Below are 25111 nucleotides of genomic sequence, written 5' to 3'. Positions count from 1 at the left end.
TCCAACTCTCAGTTTTCTCATCTGTAAAATGAGCATAACAATGCCTTTTGCATCTACTTCACAGGGACTGTTGTCAAGATCAAAAGAGATCAAAGGATCATAATTTCAGCCCTGGAAAGTGTTCTTATGGGTTCCAGCTAAGTCATGCAGATTTGTTTGTAGAAAAGGAGAGCTTGATGGTGGCAATTCAGAAGCAGATCTTTGTCACCAAAAACTACAGAAGGAGCCCAGAGTTAGTGCTTGGAGACAGGGAAAACGTAACACATCACTGTGAGCTGTAAAAAATTAGTACTTACCAAATAATGGTGGCCAGAATGATCCATCAGAAGTTCACTGACTTTCATGAACTGTCAGATACCAAATTCACACACAGACCTCAAAACACCATCCAATAAACTATATGGGGGAGAACTCATCCAATAAACTGTATAGACACTAAATCATTATCGGATACCAAAATGTTGCCCGTAATCAACCAGTCATGACAATGGTTCATTAAAAAAGAACCTTCAGAGTAAGATTTTCAGTAGATGTTTTCATAACAAATATACCGAATTTCCAAGTATTTGGATCATAAAGGTTTTCGAAGTTTACTTAAGAGTTCAAAATAAAACAGGGACAGAATGAAGACCTCATTACCTCTGATATCCTCTGTCCTATTGGAGTTAGTCCAAAGATGTTGTTTGTTCGGTTAGATTGGGTTTATAGCCTAATACTTCAATTCAACTAGAAAAAGCGGTTGTTTTATCTAGTAGTTGTAAGGAACTCCTGAGTTCAAATCTGGCCTCTGACACTTACCCGCCTCCTTTTCCTCTTCAGAGCTATCTGGGTCCAGTGGCCAGATATGGAATCATGGAGTGAAATGACTAAACTACAACAACAAATCATAGAACATTAGCTATACATGCATAATAGTAGGATATGAACTTGTCCCAAGATTGTTTCTATCTATATTTTACTGAAAAGACTAGAAGGCTATATAGAAGAGGCATAGTGGACAGAGAATTGACTTTTGAATCATGAAAATCTGGATTCAAGATCTCTCTCACCCACGTGTAATCTTTTATAAGTCATTTACCTGTTCTGGGCCAGAAATGTTTAAAAAAACAAAACAAAAAAAAAAAAAAAACACGGGACCTGGCCTAAATACATGAGATTAAAATGTAACTTGGAAATATTTAACAAAATAAATAAAAAAAGCAACAGAGCACGGATAATATTCTTTCTGTGGTTTTCTAAGTCAATAAGCAGCCCTCAGGGATCCTTATGTACAGTTTAGTGTGATTATTGTTCAGTCATTTTTCACTCATGCTGACTTTTCATGACTCCATTTGGGGTTTTCTTGGCAGACATACTGGAGTGGTTTCACATTTCCTTCTCCAGCTCATTTTAAAGTTGAGGAAACTGAGGCAACCAAGACTTTCCCAGAGTCACCCAGCTAGGAAGGTCTGAGGCTGGATTTGATTCAGGGAAGGTGAAGCCAGGTTCTCTGTGCACTGTGGTACCGCTGAGCTTCTCACAGTTCGGTGACCTGGTTTCTGCTTGGATTTTTTTGTTTGTTTGTTTGTTTTGTTTTGGTTTTGGTTTTTTTTTTTTCTCCTGAGGCTGGGGTTAAGTGACTTGCTCTGGGTCACACAGCTAGGAAGTGTTAAGTGTCTGAGACCAGATTTGAACTCGGGTCCTCCTGAATTCAAGGCTAGTGCTCTATCCACTGTGCCACCTAGCTGCCCCTCTGCTTGGATATTAAGACTACAATTGCAGAGTTGTCGTTTGTCCTTCGTTCTCCAAGAGACCCACAATATCAAGGAGGGGATGCCATATACAAGTGAACTGGATTGAAGGAAGGATTGAAGGAAGAGAGGGCTGTGCAAGGTTCCCCTCCAGAGCCATTGGCGTCCAGGGACCAGAATAGATCAGGATAACTGGAAATGGCCCTGAATGCCGTGGGAGACCTTGGCCTTTTTAAGCTATGGTCTTAATAAGTCTCACTTTGATTGAAATCACACTTATTTAGTGATTTTTTTTTTTTTTTTGAGGCTGGAGTTAAGTGACTTGCCCAGGGTCACACAGCTAGGAAGTGTTAAGTGTCTAAGGTCAGATTCGAACTCCGGTCCTCCTGAATTCAAGGCTGGTGCTCTATCCACTGCGCCACCTAGCTGCCCCTCATTTAGTGATTAATGCTAGGTAGAAATTGGGACAAAGAATGGCCTCTTTCATCTAGTTAAAAAAATCTAAATAAATTAATCAATAAATCTGGAAGGAGAAGATGCATTGCATGGTTTCCTCAAAAGGATTTCCCTAAATCAATTATATCGCAGGTCTAGTTAATAAATAAAGCAATAGTTATGACATTTAGTACTTTAAGGTTTATAAAGCTCTTTCTTATTTCAGTTTCCTCCTCGGTACAATAAATGTGCTAGGCTAGATGGCCTGTAAGCTCCCTTGCACATTTTTGTCTGTGATCTTCACAGTCCTGTAAGGTAGAGATTGAAGTTATTGTTGTACCCATTTTACAAATGAGGAAACTGAGCATGAGGGGTTATTTGGCCATTCAATTGACACTGATTTAAGACTTCTCAGAGTATCAAGGGAAAATGAGCAGGAAAATGAGCTTGAGGTTGATATATATATATATATATATATATATATATATATATATATATATATATATAAATACATACAGGAAGGGTGGTTCCATGATCTCTCTTTATCTCCAACCCTCTTCCAGAGACCTGTCCTATCCCGGATGCTCTCTGACGCCACATTGTTCCTGATTCCTGCTCCCTCTCCTCAGGCCCAGCAGCCTCAGAATTTTCACCATCTGGGAGCCTGAACAGAGCTCTCCTTATTTCTTCTCCTCCCCCACTCCCTGCTCCCTTAGTCCATCATTCCTTTCTCCCTTTCCCCTTTTTCCTCTCTCATTTCCTTCGCCAGCCCCCATTCTCCTGTTTCTTCCCATCTTTGCCTTTCCCTTGTCCCTTCTCCTCCCTGGTCTGGTCCCCCATCAGGAGAGGATTTCCTCCCTGCCCCCATGTACATCTCAGGCTCTCAGGAACCCTCTGGACCACCATGGAAAGCTTTATGGCATAAATGATTCCCACAGCAAGGCTCAGAGAGAACGTGTTCACTCTGGGGATGTTTAGCTTAATCAGGGAGAGAGCTTTGAATCTGATTCTGTTTTTGCTCCAAGAGCCTCCCGAGTCCCTGCAGGCCAGAGCTCTGTGTTTGAGCAAAGCAAGAGGTGAGATGCCAAGAAATCCCACTCCAGAGAATGACCCGCACCAATCAGCCTGCATTTGATGCCTTTCATGTGGCATCTCAAAGTATTTTACATTTAAAATCTGGGCATCTACGGGGAATATGTTCTGCTAAGCAAATATGCTGACAGAGAAGGTTCACATCTATCTGGAGAAGGGAAAATTAAAAAAACAAACTTTGGGAACTTAAATCCACAGGTGAGATGGGATGTTCTTCTGTCTGAGAACCTGACACGCATTTCTAGGCTTAACCCAATGACCAGTTTATGTAATCACTGGATTTCCTCCCCAAGACCCCTAGAACATCAAAGACTTATTAAAACACACATATGACACCATGGTTGGCAGTAGAAACAAAGGAACCAATACATGTGGATTAGGAACAAAAGAATCAACAAAAGGGTAGCATGTTTGGGGGCTGTATTCACAGGAATCCTGGAACCCCTGATTCAAAGTGCCCTAAAAACTCTAGCTCACAGGCCCCCATTGATGTGTTTACCTTTCAATAATCAGAGAAAATAATTAGCCTAGGACCAAGGCATTTCCTATGGTAGCATAATAATAGGATTTAGATCATTCCCTCTTGTAGGACATAGTGTCCCACAGATAGAAATTTATCAGTAGAGATAGTGAATAAAAAGAGAAATCATGGGAATACTATGTGGAGGGGAAACTCACATGTCCAGTGCGGAAGGGCTTCTGATGTCTTCATGCTGCTACATCCCCCCATCATAACTGCACTTTACAAAGAGGTACAAACAAATATTTCAAGAGTTTAGATCTACAAGAGCTGAGTTCTTCCTCCATGGTTGGCTCTTTTTAATTGACTTTCCATGGCTGGTTCTCCACTCTTAAACTCTGTTTCTCTCATTTGTCCATATAAATGAATAGGCAGAGAAAAGCCATCTGGGCCATTTCTATCCTGGGACAAACTTATTGAATCTAGCAAAGAATTTCCTAACTTTTTTATGCAAATAGATCACTCAAAAAGCCTTTATAAACTGCAAATGAGCCACTGAAAGTCTGACACCCTTAATTTGGGTCACCACTTTCACACTTGAGTAAAGTAGATGTCACCTAAATAGTATGATATGGGTGATGCTGAAAAAAAAAATTACTTTTTCTGGAAATATCTCCTAGCATCAGATTAATCTAAATCCATCTGATCATCTAGCCTAATCTCATGGCCCCGAACCTGATCACCCCCACCAAACTCCAGTTAGAGCTCCTTAACGACCCCCTCATTGACACTTAAAATATTTCATGATGGTTTCATTTCTTTGGATTAAGGCATTCTTTCCAATTAAACTATAAACATCCATCTTAGACTCAAGCATCGTATGAGTTGATATGGATTTTAAAGATCATTTAGTCCAACCCAATCCCCTCATTTTATAGATGAAGGAACTAAGACCCAAAGAAATTAAATGATTTGCCTCAGGTCACACAGCTAATTAGTCACTCACTTAGAGAATCCTATGAGTGAAAGGAACTTTCTTTCCAACTTTTTATCAAATGTAGTAAATAATCTCTTCTGTGGTAATCCTTTGACAATTAGCCATCTAAGTTTTGCTTGAATACTTCCGGGGGAACAGAAAACCTGTCCATTGTTGGACAGATCTGATTATTAGAAAGGTTTTTTTTTTTTTTTTAACTTTCTTTAAAGCTAAAATCTGTCTCCCATTTAACCTTTTTTCTTCTAAAGCCAAATAGTCTGATCCTCCTTCAGTATGTCAGCCCTCCAAATATTTACTGATGGTCCATCAACAAACCCATAGACTACACCTGTGTTGATACTTCTGTCTCAGAGTAGATAAATAAAGCAAGCATGGGGAATGCCATTATCAGAGAAGTTTGGTTGGAGGGAAATTGGTGGGGGACACAGGGACCTTTTTGAAATTTTTGTTTATAGGGCCAGAACTCCTACTTCTAGTATTGTCTTGAGGGTAAATCTCTCTCTGTCTCTCTCTCTGTCTCTCTCTGTCTCTCTCTGTCTCTCTCTCTCTCTCTCTCTCTCTCTCTCTCTCTCTCTCTCTCTCTCTCTCTCTCTCTCTCTCTCTCTCTCTCTCTCTCTCTCTCTCTCCCTGGCCTATGAACAGGTATTACATCACAGAATTGGGCTATGTGTACTGTATATAAAAATGTCTCCCTTTGTCCAGTTTGGAAAGATGGCTTGGGTTTTCCCTTATGAATTTCAGGATGGAGAGTTTATCAAATCTAAGCGTTTAAATGTCTTTCTTTCAAATTTAAATATTTAGATGATGTCTCTAGGACAGAAAAAGCAATGCCTGATTTTCACTTGCTTAATTGGATTTTTAAAAAACTGCACACGTTGTTTTTCAAAGCTTAATTCCTAGGATGTTCCCTATAGGTGGAATGTAATTAAACTCCACTCGCTCTCCTGCTGGGACCAAGGCTAGGGACAGATCTGTTGAAACCATAAAACAAACACACCAGGAAAAAGAAACCTTATTAGAAAGATTAGGGGGGAAAATCCACTTTCTTCCTGTTCTGAACTGGACACTTTTTAAAAAAAGGAAATCCACCCAGACGCTCTCTGTGCTATTTCATATCTAAAATGTTTTAATAAATCATTTCATTTATTTATGATTCCATAGTTGGATAACATCAGCGTTGAAAGGAACCTTAGACACCATTAAGTTCAACCACTTTCATATCACAGATGGGAAAAATGATTTAAATCCCTGCTCATTTCCAAAAAGTAGTTAGGCAATTTAAAAAGTCATATAAAGCAAGAAAATTAACATTAAAAAAACTACTAGTAGAAAGAATATCTTTCTGATATTAATCAGGATTAATATCCTGATTTTTCTAATTATTACTTCCATGAACTCAGAAAAAATCATTTCATCTGACCAACCCTCAGTTTTCTTATCTGTAAAATGCTAGGTTTGTATTAGAATATCAGGGGTTCTGAACTTTTTGTATGTCTTGGACTCCTTTGACAGTCTGGTGAAGTCTAAATTCTGCTTCTCAGAATTATGTTTTGCAATGCATGAAATGAAATACCTAGGATTACAAAGAAAACCAAAAGTTAGTGAAAATAAAGTTGAAATTCTTCTTTTGTAAATTCACAGATCCTCTGAAATGTATCATGTAACCATAAAGGGATTCTGAACTCCCAATAAAGACTATTGGATTAAATTATACACACATACACACACACGTGTATATACATATGTGTGTATGTATGTATATATAAGGCTGCTTCCAGGTCTAAATCACATAACTAGAAAACTTAGCAAAAATTCAATTTGAAAAGGGAAAGGGAAAAAACCTCCATTACCTTCTTATTTAAAGTAAGGAGTTTTCTATGCAAATCATCATTGTTCTTTGACTTGAAAAGTACCGTATATCAAATGACATATTATATTGGAATGCTTTTCTTCATCAATTATTAAAATTTGTACTTTTCAACCACTGAGGGCTTTTTTTCTCCTGCATTTGTCTATAGCTTTAAATTTTATAACAGCAATGAAAAAATTGAAATTGTTTCAGCTTGATGAGAAGATGTAAAGAAATGAATAGATATTATAGAAGGAAACCAGCTTTCACAAGGGCCATAGGCTCCTTGGGAAATTCACTAGTTGGAATACTCTAAGAATCTCTGCTTTTAGTGAATTCATGAAAAAGGGGTGCAGTAAAGCTTGGTCCCCACTTTATAACTATATAATTCCCAAGGTCTGGAGGCATTGGGGTTATTGTTACGTCCTTCCCAAGAGCTGCCCCATATCACTCACCCCTTTCTAGCATGAAAACTCATGAACACTTTGATAAAGTAGCTAGCGAAAGGTGAGAAGCACGTGCCAAAGAGGACTTGGGCCAAGGGAGACATTTCAAAGTGGAGTTCATCAGGTGGCTGGACTGATCTGCAAAAAGGCTCAGCAAAGGAAGAAGAAAAGTCATGTTTGAGGAACAGCAAGATCAGTTTGTCTGGACTATGGAGAAGAAGCTCTCCAAAGTGGTCCACAGATTTCAGGGAACTTGAATAGGGAAAAAAATACTTCTTTATTTTCACTTCACTGTAACTGAAATTTGGCATTTCCTTCAATTATTTCTGAAAAGGGGTCTATAGGCCAGATGGCCAAAGGGATCCACAGCAGCTAGGTGATAAAGTATCTTGAGTGGGTCTGGAATCAGGAAGACCTGAGTTTAAAAACGGTCTCAGATACTTACTTGCTATGTTGTCCTGGGCAATAACATGTTTGCTTCCGTTTCCTCATCTGTAAAATGAGGATCTATGACTGTGTGAAGGAGAATAATGAATAAGAAGCCTAGAGAGGCTTGGATTTGGCCAAGTTTTAACTTTTATTTTAGCTTTTAAAAAACTTTTATTTTTATTTTTTGTTTTAATTATTAATATTATATATTTAATGAATATATTATGTATAATAAAAGTAATATAATATATAGAGTATGCATTATAGAGTATAATATATTATAGGCATTATATGATATATAATAACATGATATATGTTATGTGTATTACACATATAATATGTTATGTATATTATATAATATATAATAATATATATATATATTTGATTTAATTATTTTATTTGATTTTATTTTTTAACAATTTTAACTTTTCCAAACAAGGCAAGTTTGGAAAGAGTTTTAAATGCCAGACTTTGATCCCCGAGGCAAAGGGAGCTGGTGCAGTTGCTTGACCAAAGCAATGAACTGGTCAGACTTTGGCAGCTGCAGGTGTTACCAGTTTAAAAATTTAGTGGAAAGAGCCAAGAAATTCAGCAGATTTATGAGTCACTTCCTAATTCCATGGTTGAATTGAGGTGAAAGAGAACTTAGATAGAGATCATGCAAAAGCAACTCTAAATGCTTTCAGTAAATATTTATTAAGTGCCTACTGGGCTGTTGTTTGCCCTTCCTTCTGGAAGAGGACAAACAACAAGGTGCAAGTGAGTTGGATTTCAGTGAGGGAGGGCTGTGCAAAGTCTCCAATCGCACTCTCCTCCGGAGCCATCTGGGCCCAGTGGCCAGATAGAGATCAGGAGGACTGGACTAACACGGAGGCAAGAGAAAATTTCTGGCCTCCAGGAGCTCCCTGGGAAGAGACAACTGTGTATAAAAAAGTTAGACGCAGAATAAAAAGGAAATAGAAAAGGATGGCACTAGCATTAAGAGAAATTGGGACTGCTAGGGGGTTCAGTGGATAGCACACTGATCCAGGAGTCAGGAGAACCCGAGTTCAAATCCACCCTCAGTCATTAATTAGCTGTATGATTCTGGACAAGCCATATAAGACACCCTACCTGTAAAGGGTAGAATTTTAGCTAGAATTTGAAGAAAAGCCAGCAATGTAAGAATTTGAAGCCAAATCTCTCATTTTCTAGTCCCAGGTTCTTTACACCAAGACTGTTAAACTTTTTCCACTTCTGACCACTTTTCACCCAAGAAATTTTTCAATGACACTGGGTATATAAGTATATAAAATAGGTATACAAATTAGGCATTTAAGGATAACAAATCATAATTTTGCGACCCCTCACATTCATTTAAAAGACCCTCATATGGGGCTGAGACCCACAGTTTAAGAAGCTGGGTTTTACTCTATACTTGGATGCTTCCTTTCTAAATTAAAACAAAACAAAACCTGTTTGCTTCAAGAATAGCACTCATATTCCTATTTGCTAAAGATAGCAGACATCAATCTAATTTTAGTAATTATACCAACTAGGCAGTACAGTGGATAGAGTGAAGTCAGGAAGACAAATTCAAATCCAGACTTAAATATTTACTAATTGTGTGAGCCTGGGCAAGTCATTCAACCTCTGTTTGCCTCAGTTTCCTCAGCTGTAAAATAGGGATAATAACAGCACCCACCTCTAGGATTGTTGTGAGGGTCAAATGAGATAATATTTATAAAGACTTAGCACAATGACTAGCACATAATAAATGCTATAGAAGTTTTAGCTATTATTAATATTATTATTAGACCAAGACATTTAAACATAAATTTAAACAAAGAAAAACTAGAACACCATTCTGTTTCATATGATTTGGAAATAGAACTGATTCTGTCATTAGACTGCCTGCTCTGATTTTTGCAGATGTATTATAAAGAGTTTAAAATCCTGAGCTTGTATAGGTGAAAGGGATCTCAGCTCAGACCTGGACCTCCCTGATGGTATTCCATACCTGCATCCTCCCTGAAGATAACAAACACCCTTGGCAAACATATCTCCATCTCTTAATCCTTGCTCCATAGTGATCATCTGAGGGGTCATTGACCAAAGTTCTTCTGTGATTATCAAGGTAATTTATATGATCTTGATAAAGTAGAGCAGGGTTCCTTGTTGGTTAAAGGTATGATAATGGATAAAACTTATGAAACTACACTTTGCTCTATTGGGTCAAATGTATTTTTTTTGCAAACAAATAGCAGCAGGAACCTGCCTTCTCTGTACCTTCCAGATAATTGTATAACTATAAAGATATGGTTGGCTGTAAAAAAAATTGTTTATAAAAATTTCCTGTTGCTGGGTGGGGCAGACTGGTTCCTGTCTGTAATCTCTACCTGGCAGGCAGGTTGCTTGACCTTAGGAGTTTTGAGCTGCAGGAAGGCTAAAGCTAAGTGGATGTCTACACGGTCTAGCCCCAGTATGGTGAGCCTTTGAACATGGGGGTCATCAGGCTGGGCTGGGTAGGAAACAGAACAGGTCAAGCTCCCGGGATGATCAGTAGTGGGATAAGGTCTGTGAGTGGCTGCTACATTTTTAGCCTTAACAAGATAGGGGGGCCCAGTGTTGGGGAGGAGGAGGAAGTATGCAAAAGGAGGGAAGAAAATTTACCTTTCTATTCCCTCTTTTTATATTAATACATATTTATAGAATAAAATGAGCATTCCCATAACAGTACAATAAAAAAGATGATCATAGATGAAATTGCAAATCTACAAAGCACAATTTGCTATTCTTTTCAAATATACAGCAAAATTATCATGTAAATGTCTTTTTCCTTTGTTTCTACCCTCCCTGCTCCACCCTAGAGATGGCTACTACTAGACTTCTTTTATTTTCAAAAAGCATATACTTGGTCTGTGTGGACAGCATTCTTATGAACATTTTATACCGGTAAAAAGCAGGCATTTAGGGTCCCCTCTTTTGGAGGGGACAGTGTGTGATATCCATGGTGTAATAATAACAATAACAATAATATTTATATGCACAGGATTAACCTATATTGGATTACTTGATATCTAGGGGAAGGTGGAAGGAAAAAAGGAAGGGAGGGGAAAATTTTTTTGAATACAAGGTTTTGCAAGGGTGAATGTTGAAAACTCTGTATGTATTTTGAAAAATAAAACACTTATTATTAAAAATTAATATTAAAAATAATATTAATATCTAATATTTATATAGTACTTACTACATTTTAAGCATCATGCTGAGTATTTGATCTTCACAATCACAATACTTTTTAACCTGTATAAAATGTTCATAAGATTGCTGAACATACAGACCAAGTATATCCTTCTTGGAAATATAAGAAGTCTAATGGTAGCCATCTCTAAGGTGGAGCAGGGGAGGGTAGAAACAAAGGAAAAATAATTTTGCTGATATTTGAAGTAGATTCTGTTATTATTACCATTTTACAATTGAGGAAACTGAGGTACGTAGTTATTAAATAAGTTGTCCAAGGTCACACACATATCTGAATTCAGGTCTTCCTGTTTCTAGACCCAGTATTTCATCTCCATATCACCCAGGTGTAGTGTGATAGGTAAGACAGTTTGTCTTCAAACTTACTAGTCTTCATAATACTGGTTGGGTTAAGTCCTAGGACTTTGTTCAAGTCACTCAATTTCTCAGAGTACAACTTACAGAACAGTTGCTTGTCTGTTTGATAAGGGGAGTTTCTGGTTCAAAATTAAAGTCTTATTCATTATTTTTTCCGTACTCTTGGTAACTTTCCTGCCCAAGTAATTGTAAGATGGAATCTTGATAAGTATGTAATAGTAGTCACTATATTTCTCAAACCCTTTGATTCTGAGATTACTGGGCACACTTGTCCCCCAGTGGCCAAAGGCAGAAAGAAAGGTTTTGTGTGTATGAAAATATTCAGAATATCATTTATGTGTGTGTGAGTGGTAGCAAAATACTAGAAACAAAATGGTACCCATTGATTACGGAATATCTGAGCAACTAGTGGAGTTTGAATAGAAATAGTATTGTGCAGAAAGAAATGATAAATATGAGAAATTCAGGAAAACATGAGAAATCTATATGAACAAAGATTTTAAAAAGTAGAATCAGTAATATAGAAAACTCTGACCAATGCAGGTGGATCAACTATTATGTAGCTTAGAGTCTTAAGGTTTCCTAGGGCTCTCATGAGTTAAATGACTTCCCTACGATCATGGAATTTTATATCTCAGAGGGGGGACTTGAATGGTAATTCATTTTCCAAAAGCCAGGTTTCTTGTAAGCAAATGATGTTAGAGCCTGAGAGGAAGGTGAGAAGGTCAGGATCTCAGCATCTGCTTCCCGTCCTGCCGAATTCTAGCACAAGATTTTTCATCACTGGGAAATGTTTCTGAAAAACCCACAGGATCAAAGAAAATGGATCCATAGACCTTTGGAAGGCTTGAGGTTACATGATTCCAAATACTGAATTATTAATGGATGAGCCAGTTTAACTTATCTGGACTAGCACGTCACTTAGTAGTCCTGTTCCTTGTCTTAGGGGAAATGTATGGCTTCCTGGTACAGCCCTAAGGAAGGAGAGTCAGCCAGGTGTGTGGTCTGTGATGGAGGAGGAGAATCAGGGGAGAATCAGCCTAACAAGGTGAATCATCATCAGGGCCAGGGCTGGTTGTGAGTATTACTTGTTGGTTGGGTCAAGGTTTTTCAAAAAAGGGGAGAGAGAGCTTAAAAGTAACCAGAAAGACAGCCTAGACAGGAACCCGAGTTGATGTAAATGCAGTTGGCTGACAACGGGAATTAAGGGTGCTACCTAGAAGTTGGTCAGGTGGCCGTCATCAGGTGTGGCCATGATAGCCTCCTATTTAAACGTAGGGAGATAAAACTAAAGAGCTGAAGAGTTATTCTTGGGCTGGATCCCAGCAGGCAGGCAATTTCCCCGTGGGTAGCAGGAGCTCAGAGTCATAGAGTATAACAGATTTCCTTTTCTTTAAGGATTTTAGAATTCTGGTCAGGCCTCGGTTGTTGAAAAAGATTTGGAGCTCTGTAATTTGCAAAGTGGGAAAACCCTAAAGAAACATAGCTCCTATAAAGGCCTGGTTGAGAATGATCCCTACCCTAGTCAATTTAGTCTGGTAAAATTCTAGACCACAGTTCTTAACCATGGATAGAATTCAAAAAGTCTGTGGATTTAGATAGGGTAAATTTAGATTGAAAAAAATACTTCTTTATTTTCAATGACTTCTAACTGAAATTTATCATTTCTTTCAATTATTTGCATACATTATGCTGAGGATTCAGTGGGCATCAGCAAACTGCCAAAGGGGTCCTTGTTCTAGACCACTTTAAAAGATGGCTGATAAATATCTACAAAGGGGAGTAGTAGATGCTGAAAGCTAGTATGGCTTTGGTAGGAACTGGACATGCCATACTGATTTAATTTCATTTTTGTTGGAAGGGTCTCTCAATTGGTAGATCATTAAAATTTGGAAGATATAATTTACCTTGATTTCAACAAAATTTGTGAGAAATCTTCTCAAATTATCCATGTGGACCAGCTAGACATATGGACTAGATGTTAATGCAATTAGGTTAATTTGGAAAAGATAGAATGACTGAATCCAGAGGGAAGTTAACTTGCAAATGTGAAGTGCCCCCAAGGATTTATAATTGGCTCAAGGTTAATTTAACATGTTCATCCATGACCTGGACAAAGTCATAAACAGTATTCTCCTCTAAGGTGCAAATGACATAAATCCAGAAGGATTTGCTAACACATAGAACAACAGAGTTGGAATCCCAAACAATCTTGACAGGCTAGAATGATGGACCAAATCTAATAAAGTGAAATTTAAGAGATCAACATAAAGACCTAGATTTAAGATGCCAAAAAATCATCTTCCAAGACATTACTAAACAGAGTAGACTACAAGTCCAAAATGAGTAAATGCTAAGATACAGCAATCAAAATATCTAATATAACTTTAAAATGAAAGACTACACAGAAAGTGCTGCACTTTGCCCTGCTCATCTAGAATTTTGTGTTCATTTCTGGGCATCTTATTTCAGGAGGATAATGGACAAATTGGAGCTGGGCAATGAAACCATACCATGTGAGCATCAATTTAGGAAGCCATGGATGTTTAGACTGGAAGAAAAAATAAAAAAGACAAAATAACTGTTTGGACATATATACATATATATATATATATATATATATATATAGTATTTAATTTATACTTTACATATTTAACATGTATTGATCAACCTGCCATCTGGGAGAAGGGATGGAGGGAAGAAGGGGAAAAAGTTGGAACAAAAGGTTTTGCAATTGTCAATGCTGAAAAATTACCCAAATCTTGTAAATAAAAGGCTATAATAAGAAAAAATAAAAAACACACAAGGGAAGGAAGAAGGAGACCTGACAATTGCCATGTGGTAGAAGAAGTAATTTTGTTTTTCTTGACCCCAGAGGACAATACCAAAGTCAAGTGAAAATTGAAGTCAGATTCTTGGTTCACTGTGAGAAAAACTTCTTAACATTAAGAGTTGTAGAATGGGTTGTACTAGGAATACAGAATTCCCTCTATTTAAAGTTTTTCAGAAAATTCTAAGTATTGTAGAGAAGATTCTTATTTCAATTGCTATTGTTGTTTGTCCCTCATTCTCCAAGAGGACCAATGACATCATGAGCATGATGTCTTGATTTGAATGGGAATTGGATTTGAGTGAGGAAGAACTGTGTAGAGTTGTCAGTCTTGCTCTCTCCTCCAGTCATCAGAGTCCTGTGACAAGACTAAGGTAGCCCAGGATGCTTGTTGAACTAGATGGGCTCCATGGCTCCAAGTCTGAGATCTATCATTTTATAAACTGTCCCTTAACTTCCAAAATGAAAGAAGGGAGCTGGGAAGCATGTTAGGAGTAATCAAGAATAATCTACTTTGAGGGGAGGGAAAGATCAGTTGATTGTAGAGTTAGGGGAAAGAACACACTTGAAAATGGGTACCCAGCATCAAGATCTAGTTCCTCCATTTACTCATTATATAACATTGGGTAATTTTCGTAACCTCTCCAACTCTCTATTATCTGATCAATGAAAATGTACTGCTTTCCTCATGCAGGTGTCATAAGAAAAATACTTTATAAACTTTGTCTAATTTACCGTGACATATAATGCTGACTATTATTAGAATCAGTTTCTAAAAAGGTGATGTCAAAACTCAAATAGAATCAGAGCCTAAGAATGGAAATGGGACATATATTGACTTAGAAAATTACATCTTAACATTTTCTATATTGCATTCTTATTTATTTTGTTAAATATTTCCTAATGCATTTTAATCTAGTTTGGAATTACTCAGAAGTATTGTCCACATGCAGTCCCTAGACTGTGTATCTGACTCAGGCTAACACATCGGATGAATCCATGAGATAAAATTCACCACATATAAATGTAAACTTACACTCACTTCAAAAATTCAAATTCCTAGGACTAGAATGGGAAAGGAAGGATCAGAGAGCAGTTTGTCTGAAAAAGATCTCTGGTTTTTCGTGGGCTGTAGCGTCAGCATGAGTCAGATGTGTGATGTGGCAGCCCAAAAAGCTAATGTGATTTTGAACTACAATAAAAGAGGCATGAATTCCAGCAGAATATCCAGGAGGTGATAGTTGCTCTGTACTCTGGTCAGAACATGTCTAGAGAATTGTGTTTAGCCTAAGTTAAAAATGTGCAATGTGTAACACCTGTGGACCTTCCATTTTCACAAAGGGGAAGGTTCTCATATCTTTTTATTCAAGTCCCATTTGATCTTTATAATTTTTTACATTTACCTGGATTTGGGGACGATCTTTCCATTAACCTTGTTGTGTTTATGGTTTTCTAGACTCTGCTAACTTTTTGTATCAGTTCATCTAGATCTGTCTATACTTTATTCATACCACACATCATTTTTTACAACAATACCCTTTATATATTGGGAATGGCTATTAGTTACATATATATGCATATATGTATATATGAATGTATGTAATATTTTTAAATAATTGCATATATGTCTTGAGTATCAATCCTTTGTCAAGGAAATTTGATTAAAGATTTATTTTTTTCCATTCAACCATGAATTAGCCTAGGTACTATGATGTCTGTGCAGAAACTTTTCAGTTTCAAGTACCCTCTTGTGCTGTAAATGCAACATTTTGTTCCTTCAGTTATTTTACTTTAATATATTTTTCAAGTGGCCCTATTCCCACTGGCTCTCTTCCCCTGGCCCCTGCTGCCCTATCCCCCTTGTCTACCTTACCATTGTTCCCTCTACCAAATTTCTGACTTCACCCCATCTCCTTGTATACAGTGAGAAAGAAGTCTCTTTGCTGTTATTGTCTTTGCTGCATTTATTCACTCCTTTTGGCAATCTATTGTTTAGAGTGTTTGAGAGGCAATAATCTCTTCAATTCTGGTTTTCTTTCTAAAATGTTTCAAATACCTTTTTAAAATTATTGCACATCCATCTTTTTCCCTACATAAGTTCAGATTTGTAGGGTAAGTCACTCTAGGCTGCTTCCTGAACTCCATTCCTCTTCAGAACACATTATTCCATTCCCTGCTTTTTCTAGTGGGTGTTCAGTCATTTCAGTCATATCTGACTTTTGGTGACCCGACTTGAGGTACTGCAGTAGTTTGCCATTTCCTTCTCCAATGCGTTTTTCAGATGAGAAAACTGAGACCAACAGGAGTAATTAAGTGACTTGCCATTCAGGGAGTAAGAGTCTGAGAGCACATTTGAAATCAAATCCTTCTGACTCCAGATCTAGTGCCCTATCCACTGTACTACTTAACTGCCCATGTGAGGAATAATATTATACTATACCAATGCATAGAATTTGAAACGTTTTTTAAAAAATGAGAATTGAAGAGATTGTTTGTTTCTCAAACACTCCAAACAATAGAACTGCAGAAGATGTGACAATAGAGAGGCCGGTAAGAGATTTCTTTCTAAATGTACATTTTCTTGGCTCTCTTTTTCTAGGTTATCTTTCACTTCTGTGTAATTGCATTCCCAAACTATTGTTATTTCTTTTTTTTTTTTTTTGGTGAGATTTAAGTTTTGCCTATTCAAATTTTTCTATTCTGTTTATTATTATTAATTATTATTATTACTGTACAGGACATTCTATACTCTAAATTTTCATTTCTCTTTTAAAACACTCAGGAATACCATGTTGTGTTTTCATATTCTCCTCAAATTCCACAGAGTCCTATATCTCATCAAGTGCTAGGTCATTTTCCCTTTTTTTTTTCAGCATTTATTCATACATGTCTGAATGCATTTACTGGATCTGGAGGCCATATTTCATTCTATTGTTACTGTTTTCCTGCTGATTTATCTGTTTATTTTCAAAGTCTTTGAGTTTCTTCTTCCTGAAATCTTTGATATTTTCTGTCTTTTTTTCCCCCTCTTATTTTTCTTATCCCTCACTTCTTGACACCATCTCTTCTGATGATGGTTCCCATGGGGCCTGAATTTCAAAGTGTCTCGCAATTCATGGTTCAGCAGCCTGGGTCTCTGCCCCAACTGACTTTTGGATGATCAGAACTGACCCCAGCTCTTTCCCTCAGGCTCGGAGGAATTCTACACAGCTCCCCACATGCTCCGTGTCTCATTCTGGTAACCCATCATATTCCCTATGTTCTTCTATTCTCTAGCCCAATACCAGCAGTTTTGCAACAAAGGTGCTTCCAAGTTGCAGCCCCCAGAAGGATTTTGCTCCTGAAAGTCTGGCAAGGCCAGAACAAAACTGTCTGGAGGCAGGATCTCCCAGGACAGCATCATGTCCTTCACTTTGCCCTTCCAGTAGCATGGAAGATAGGAAACAAGTGCTGAGTGAGCTCCGAGTCAATGAGCATCAGTTCCTGCAGGTCCTTGGTGGGGAGAAGACCTTTTGGATTCGGGGTGTCCTAGACCATGGATGTAGCTATTTGTCTCATAATTCATGTTTTGGAGAAGTTTGAAACATCATCAAGATTGGGGGAAATGTCTAATTCTCCATCTTGTTGCTCATTGACTTGGACACCTATCTAGTTATTTTTTACAGTAAATCTATAAAGTGATTGGGCAGGGCAGGAGGAATTCCTGAGTATGATTTCCCACCTACAACTTTCTGAAACTCAAAATTCACTGTTTAGGATGATTCTGTGGCTTCATCAGCATTGTCTAGTTATAGAGGTTAAAGACTATGGATTTTAAAATTTCTTTCTGCTTAAAAATATCCTGTTACTGGAACTCTTTCCCTCCTCACTTCTCACTCTTTTCTTCCTTCATGTCTCAGCTAAAGTCCTACCTTCTGCAAGAAGCCTTTCATGGTCTTTCTTAACCTTAATGCCTTCCCTTGAAAATTATCTACAATTTATTCTGAATATTAGGGCTTCTTAAATGTTGTCAATTTTTTCCACTCACAACCCCTTTTCACCCAAGAATGACCCTGGTTATATAGGCAATTAAAATAGGGCCACAAATCAAACATTTACTGATAATAAATCATAATTTCTTGACACACACTCAATGGGATTGGGAATCCTAGTTTAAGAAGCTGGGCTTTATGTAATTAGCATGTACATAGTTGTTTGTGTATTATTTCCTCTATTAAATTGTAAATTCCTTGAAAATAGACTGTGGGGTTTTTGTTTTCATTCATATCCCAAATACACAGTACAATACCTATCTTGTATCAGATATTTAATAAATGCTAACTGACTTGACTAATGGTCCTAGATATAATGACATACTGAATGGCTCTCCTGAGTTATCTTTGGTCCTGACCTCATAGCTGACTTTGAGGAAAGGAGGGCAGATTTTAACCTATAAGCAGAGGTGTGCTGAAGCTAGATCCAGTGGGCTCTTAGATGATTATTGCATTTTCAGAGTGAGTAGCTACACCTTGGAAATCAGAAAAGGCTACAAATCAGTAATTAATTTATTATTTCATTTTCTAAGATTTAAGAAAGTGATGGAGAAAATATTTATAATGCATAATAAACTTTAAAGTTGTCTTGTTTATTTTTCAGACAATAGGTTGTTAAACATTTTTCAGTATTCTCCTTGCTATAATTCTCCTAGGTTACCAGAAATAATAATTTTGGTATTGGGCTAGGAAGGAGGGTCCTTTAGTTGTTGCTTAGTTATGTATAGCCCTGAATTCAGGAGGACCCGAGTTCAAATCTGGTCTCAGACATTTAACACTTCCTAGCTGTGTGACCCTGGGAAAGTCACTCAATCCTAGCCTCAGGGGAAAAAAAAGAATTTAAAATTTAAAACATATACATGATAATTTTCAATGTTCCCCCTTGCAAAACCTTGTCTTGTGTTCCAAATTTTTTTCCCCTCCCTTTCCCCCATCCCCTTCCCTAGACAGTAATCTAATATAGGTTAAACATGTGCAATTCTTTTCTACATATTTCCACAATTATCATGTTGTGCAAGAAAAATCAGGTCAAAAAGGAAAAAAATAAAATAAATTGCAAGCAAGTGCTGTTGTGGTCCACATTCAGCCCCCACAGACCTCCCTCTGGGTGCACATGACGTTCTTCATCACAAGATCACTAGAATTGATCTGAATCACTTTTTTGTTGAAGAGAGCCACATCCACTAGAATTGATCATCGTATAATCTTGTTTCTCTGTACAATGTTCTCCTGGTTCTACTCCCTTCACTCAGCATCAGCTCATGTAAATCTCTCCAGACCTTTCTGAAATCATCCCAGCAGCCAATATCAGAAGAAGTCTTAGAGCCTGAATCTTTCTGATCGGAAAAGTAGCTTTTTAGCCACTACCCCAGACTACTTCTATATATAAAATAAGAACAGAGGGCTCAGGAAAACTAATTTTATTTGTATCTCTTTAATTGTATATATCTAATACATATGTATATATACATTTGTATGTATACCTATATACCCACATATATTTATTAGTATACCTCCCAATAATAGTTGTAAAGCAAATATATGCTTCAATAATCAAAACAAGCCACTCTATCCACACTGTGGATATCAGCAAAGAAACAGCAGTATTATGTATAGAAGAACTGCACATACTGAACATATATTGGATTACTTGCTGTTTAGGGGTGGAGATGGGAAGAAGGGAGAGAGAAAACATTCGGAACACAAGGTTTTGCAAGGGTGAATGAAAAAAAACTGTATTTGAATATATTTTGAAAATAAAAAGCTGTTTTTTTAAAAATGGAAAGTCATCTCCATGCCAGTATGAAATATCAAGGTAAGACTGAGAAGAAATATGAAGGAAATAGATGGTGAAAATAATAAGATAATTTTGTCAATCGATGCTTCAATAAAATGAATAAATAGAAAAAGTTAAAATATAAAAACTTAAAATGACAAGATAGTAAAATTAAAAGATAATTAAAGGGAAAGAAATTCTAAATATCTAAAAATGTTAAGACAGATGAAAAAGCTGATAATATTGTGTTCTGGGACAAGTGACCAGAACAAAGTGGGTTTCTTCATTGGGAAAAATTACTTAAGGGACTAGTTCCCAGGCCAAGTATCCTCTGTTTCAGTCTTCTCTCTCTCCTTTTCTCTCCCCTTCTCCCCATTTTCTCTCCCCCTCTCTCTGTCTCTGTCTCTCCTCTTCTTCCTCTCTCCCTCTTCTCCTTTCCCTCTCCACCCAGCTCACAAATACATACACACAGACACAGACACATACTCATTAGCCATAAAAATAGTACTTGGCAGAGGGAATAGAGCACTGGTCCTGAAATCAAAAAGACCCATGTTCAAATCTGTCCTCAGACACTTCCTGGCTGTGTGACCATGGGCAGAATCATGTAACCGGTTGACTGCTGTAAAATAGAAATAATAGCCACACTTACCTCACGGGATTGTTGTGAGGATCAAATGAGATAATATTTATAAAACGTTAACAATGTTTATAAAGCACAGTGCCTGCCTCCTCCTTCCCTTTAGATTGTAATTTTAAAATCTTGGGATTTAGAGCTAGAAGAGACTGAGTCCAAGTCTCTCCATTTACAAATGAGGAAACTGAGGCACTGAGCATTAAGTCACCAGCTGGGAAGTCACACGAGTAATAGATAGCAAATCTGGGACTAGAACACAGCTCCTACTTGTGAACCATTGGCTTTTGTCTTAGCTTCTTAGTAGACTGAAAACTCCATGATGACACGATGTTTTTTCAAAACTTGATGATTTTTCCTAATAAATGTTCACTGGGTTGCATTGACCAGATGGCCACAGGCAAGAAACCCTTTGGCTCCCTCCCCTGGCCAGAGGTGTGCACGTTACACAGACCCTCTCCCCCTGACAACAGACCCTCCCCGCCCAGGCACTCAGCCCCCAGATGTCAAACAAATAAATCCCACCCCTCCCCCATATTCAGAAATGGGAATCATTGCTGCAATCACCTGCTGGAAAAAAATCACAGTGTTTGCCTTCTGCCTTTTTCAGTTGAATTATCAGGCCCTGAGCACGATGAAATAATTTTAGAAATCATCATTCTGAACACAGGTTGCTGAGCCTTGTCCCACTGGTCCTGATCCCTTTTGGGGTTTTCTTGGCAAGGATTCGGGAGTGACTGGGCCATGTCCTTCTCCAGCTCATTTTATAGATGAGGAACTGAGGCAGACGGGGTTAAATCCTTGCCCAGGGCCACACCTGGCTAAGTATCTGAGGTCAGCTTTGAACTCATGGAGATGAGTCTTTCCAATTTCGGGGTTCACTCATCTTCCATTGCACCACCTAGCTGCCCCTATGGCATAAAGGCAAGGGCATAATCTCATATTCCGTCTGACTTTGATATCTAACACATACATGTTAAATGGAGACTCATTTCCCCATCTGTAAAATGGGAATAATAACCCTTTTTCTGCATAACTCACAGGATTGTTGTGAGATCTTATATAAATCTGTGATGTCATTAAAGTATCACTAACCTTCAGCTGAAATGGATTGACATCCCCTACTTTTATTTCAATGGAACTGTGGTTCATGTGAAACTTAATTAATTCGCTGTTAGACCATAAGAAAGTCAGGCAATCTTATATAAAAGACTTCAGCTAAGTAAATAATTTGTTGCAAAGACTGTTTATTCATTCACCATTATTTATTGAGCACTCTCTCAAGGATTGAGAAAGCCATAAAGAAATATAATACATGATCTCTGCCCTCAAGGAGTCTACAGTCTAGCAGGAGAGATGATATAAAATAGATATGATAAAATATTACCTGGAAATACTCCTTTGGACTTTAGCTCAGGCTGTGGGGACTTTTGCTGGTAATTCATCTCAGGTGATTTATTTGCCATATTCCTCCTTCCCCCCACAGAGAGGAACTCTGAAGGTCAATTGATGTCTAAGTACTAAGTTGTTCACCACACTGACAAGCCCTGACCAAAAAAAAAAAAAAAAAAAAAAAAAAAGCATTTAAAAAAAGTAAAACATGTCATCAAGACTGAAGTGCATTGTAAAGCAACTAGGAAATAATATACACATTCCTAAATGAATAGTCTCATCCTTCTCTTGGATTAGCATGGGAAACAAGTCTTTCCACACTCACTATTTCACATTGAAAGAGCAAATATAATATTGTTTTCAAGTTCAAATGAGAGCTGGATGACTGATCAACTTTCGTGAAGGTCAAGTATCTTCTTTTTTTGCTTCTTGGGGCTACAGGAATACTTCCAGATTCTGAGTTTCTGAACATCTGTATTCTCTGATGCCCTCTGGATATTGCCATATGGTCACTGACCTTGGCAGAAACCATTGAAATATCATCTTAGAGCTAGCCTTTATAAAGCACATTAAGGTTTTATGAAGCACTTTATAAATATTATTTCATTTTATCCTCACAATAACCCCGAGATGGAGGTATTATTATCCCCATTTCACCGATGAGGAAACTAAGACTGAGAGATACTAAGTGACTTTCCCTATGTCACATAGTCACTAAGTATTTGAGGCAGGATTTGAATTCAAGTCTTCCTGATTACTTTAGGCTCAACACTGTACCATCTCACTGCCAAACTTCTGGGAATGTTTTATACTAAACCCCGGTGTGCTTTCAGCACATGACTTTATTGACAATGAAATTCCAGAAGCAGCACTAATAAATAAACATGGTCTGGGCCCAAGCGTTCTGGGAAATGTAGTCCTGCTCAGATATACCTGTTATATCTAATTGAGCATGATAAGTGCACAAAGTCCTGTGAGAGCCTGAAAGAGAAAAAAATTATTTACCTCTGGAGATAAATGAGAGAGCAAGTGATAAATGAAAACTTAATGGAAAAGTGAGTGTTGAAGGAGGAGTGGAATTTTCAAAACAAGATGGAAGAGATCGGAATGGAGGGAGCATCTCAGGGCAGAAAAAGATCTGAGCAAAGGAAGGAATGCAAGAAAGCATGGAACATGTGTGGGAAATGACAATAGTCTGACCTGACTGGACCATAGAGTAAATAAGAGGGAATAGTACATGGAAAAAGTAGGAGAGGTGGAGTGAAACTAAATTGTAGAAGGCTTACTGGGATAAGGAATTTGGACTTTATTCAATGGGTAATGGGAAGCCATTGAAGGTTTTTGAGCAAGATAGCATGACTAGCCATAAGTGTTAGAATGATTCATCTGGTAAGATTAGAAGATGTGAGACTATTTCAAACTCTGATTCTTTTTGTACAGCAAAATAACTGTTTGAACATGTCTACATATATGGCATTTGACTTATACTTTAACATATTTAACATGTATTGGTTAACCTGACATCTGGAGGAAGAGGTGGGGGGGAAGGAGGGGAAAAGTTGGAACAAAAGGTTTTGCAATTGTCAATGCTGGAAAATTACCTATGCATAAACTTTTTGCAAAAATAAAAAAAATTTTTAAAAAAGTTGTGGGAGATGAGTCTAGGGACATGAAGAAGCTGAAGTGATACATCCCAATGAAAAGAAATGAAGATAAAATTAGGTTACTAGCAGTAGGAATAGAAAGGATAAGAGAGATTAAAAAGAAATTTCAGAGAGATGACAGCTCTTCATAGAGAGTTTTAGGGTTCTCAAAGTACCTTCCTTAAAACATCCCTGTAAAATAGGTAGCATGAGTCCATTGTTTCCATTTTATAGGTAAAGAAACTTAGATTCAGAGAAGCCAAATGAGTTACCTCTGATCCCTCTCCCAATGAACGACAGGGCCAGAAATCCGGTCTGGTCCAGAAAGCTGGACCTGGGGCAGTCAGAGATGAGGATGAAGATTTGGGAGTTATTCTCCATGGAGGTAAGAGATGAAAAGGCATATCAGTAGACAAGATCTCTAAAGGACATAGCAGAGAGAGGGGGCAAATGGAAGTCCCAGGAAACACACCCAAGGAGTACACAGAGATAGGAAATGGAAGGGGACAGGGTCAGCAGGCTCAATAGAGGACAAACGTAAGTCATACCAGTACATAGTGAGGAAATAGAGTATATATCTTCCTCCTCCTAAGAGAAAAGAGAGATAAGAGGGTAGCTAAAAGAGATGGCTGGAGGGAGAAATGATTTACTTTAGGATAAGGGAGATCTGAGCACATTTGTTGGGAGAGAGAAACAGACAGGAAGGAAGGAAGAAAAGAAGGAAGGAAGGAAGGAAGGAAGGGAGGGAGGAAGGGAGAGAAGGAAGGAGGAAGGGAGAGAAGGAGGGAGAGAGGGAGGGAGGGAGGGAAGAAGGAAGGAAGGAAGGAAGGAAGGAAGGAAGGAAGGAAGGAAGGAAGGAAGGAAGGAAGGAAGGAAGGAAGGAAGGAAGGAAGGAAGGAAGGAAGGAAGGAAGAAAAGAAGGAAGGAAGGAAGGAAGGAAGGAAGGAAGGAAGGAAGGAAGGAAGGAAGGAAGGAAGGAAGGAAGAAAAGAAGGAAGGAAGGAAGGAAGAAAAGAAGGAAGGAAGGAAGGAAGGAAGAAAAGAAGGAAGGAAGGAAGGAAGGAAGAAAAGAAGGAAGGAAGGAAGGAAGGAAGGAAGGAAAGAAGGAAAGAAGGTACATTTAATGAGTATTTACTATGCACTGTGCTAAATACTGGAGATATTGAAAGAAGAGTTAACTATGTGAAAGAAAAAAAGAGGACTGATGGTACAGTGTCCCAAAGAAGGTGGAAAGGAATAAAACTAAGGGAAGAGATTCAGTGTTAGATTTGGCAAAGAAGAGATTCACATATTCTTCAAAGGCAGAAAGAAAGCAGAGAGGACAGGTGAAAGAAGACACAGATAAAAGGCAATCGTAGCTACTGAAATATGAAGCAAAACAATTATCAGAAGATGTCATTTTTTCTAAATGTCATATCTAGAATTTTTATTGGAATATTATGAGAGGTTGTGAATAACTTAACATATATTTGCATAATATAATACAGCTGCTTATTATCATATTAAACTACAAGGTTATGTAGTTAGTTAACATGCTTTAGTATTTTAAAAGTATTTTTTCAACTTTCTCTCAAATTCACCATTTATTTAAAGTTTGTAAGGAACCTCTTTAATCCAGTGTATGGTAGTTTTTTGCTAATGGCAGTCAATGTCACTTTATACCAGGATAAATGTCTCCTTCTTTCTCCAAACAATGTCACAGTGACCAGATATTAGACAATATCAATCAGGGCACAAGGACCAAACCCAAGAAAAGGTACATCTGGC

General features: G+C 37.7%; 1 protein-coding gene across 4 annotated transcripts in view; it reads left to right on the top strand.

Moving 5' to 3' along the window:
* TBXAS1 (thromboxane A synthase 1) overlaps positions 1–25111 on the top strand; it is a 216203-nt gene that overhangs the window by 132618 nt on the left and 58474 nt on the right. The window contains exon 10 of one of the 4 annotated variants that reach the window (XM_074267770.1): positions 17145–18098. The exons of the other annotated variants lie outside the window; for them this stretch is intronic. Coding sequence (XP_074123871.1) covers positions 17145–17450 — 306 coding nt within the window. The 3' untranslated portion in view covers positions 17451–18098. Of the gene's footprint in view, positions 1–17144; positions 18099–25111 lie in introns of those variants that run through there. 4 annotated transcript variants of the gene reach the window in all.

This window comes from Sminthopsis crassicaudata, chromosome 5 (assembly GCF_048593235.1).
Source record: "Sminthopsis crassicaudata isolate SCR6 chromosome 5, ASM4859323v1, whole genome shotgun sequence".
In the NCBI taxonomy this organism is placed as follows: domain Eukaryota; kingdom Metazoa; phylum Chordata; class Mammalia; order Dasyuromorphia; family Dasyuridae; genus Sminthopsis; species Sminthopsis crassicaudata.
The sequence above is the reverse complement of the archived record's forward strand: the minus strand, read 5'-3'. Positions and strand labels throughout refer to the sequence as shown.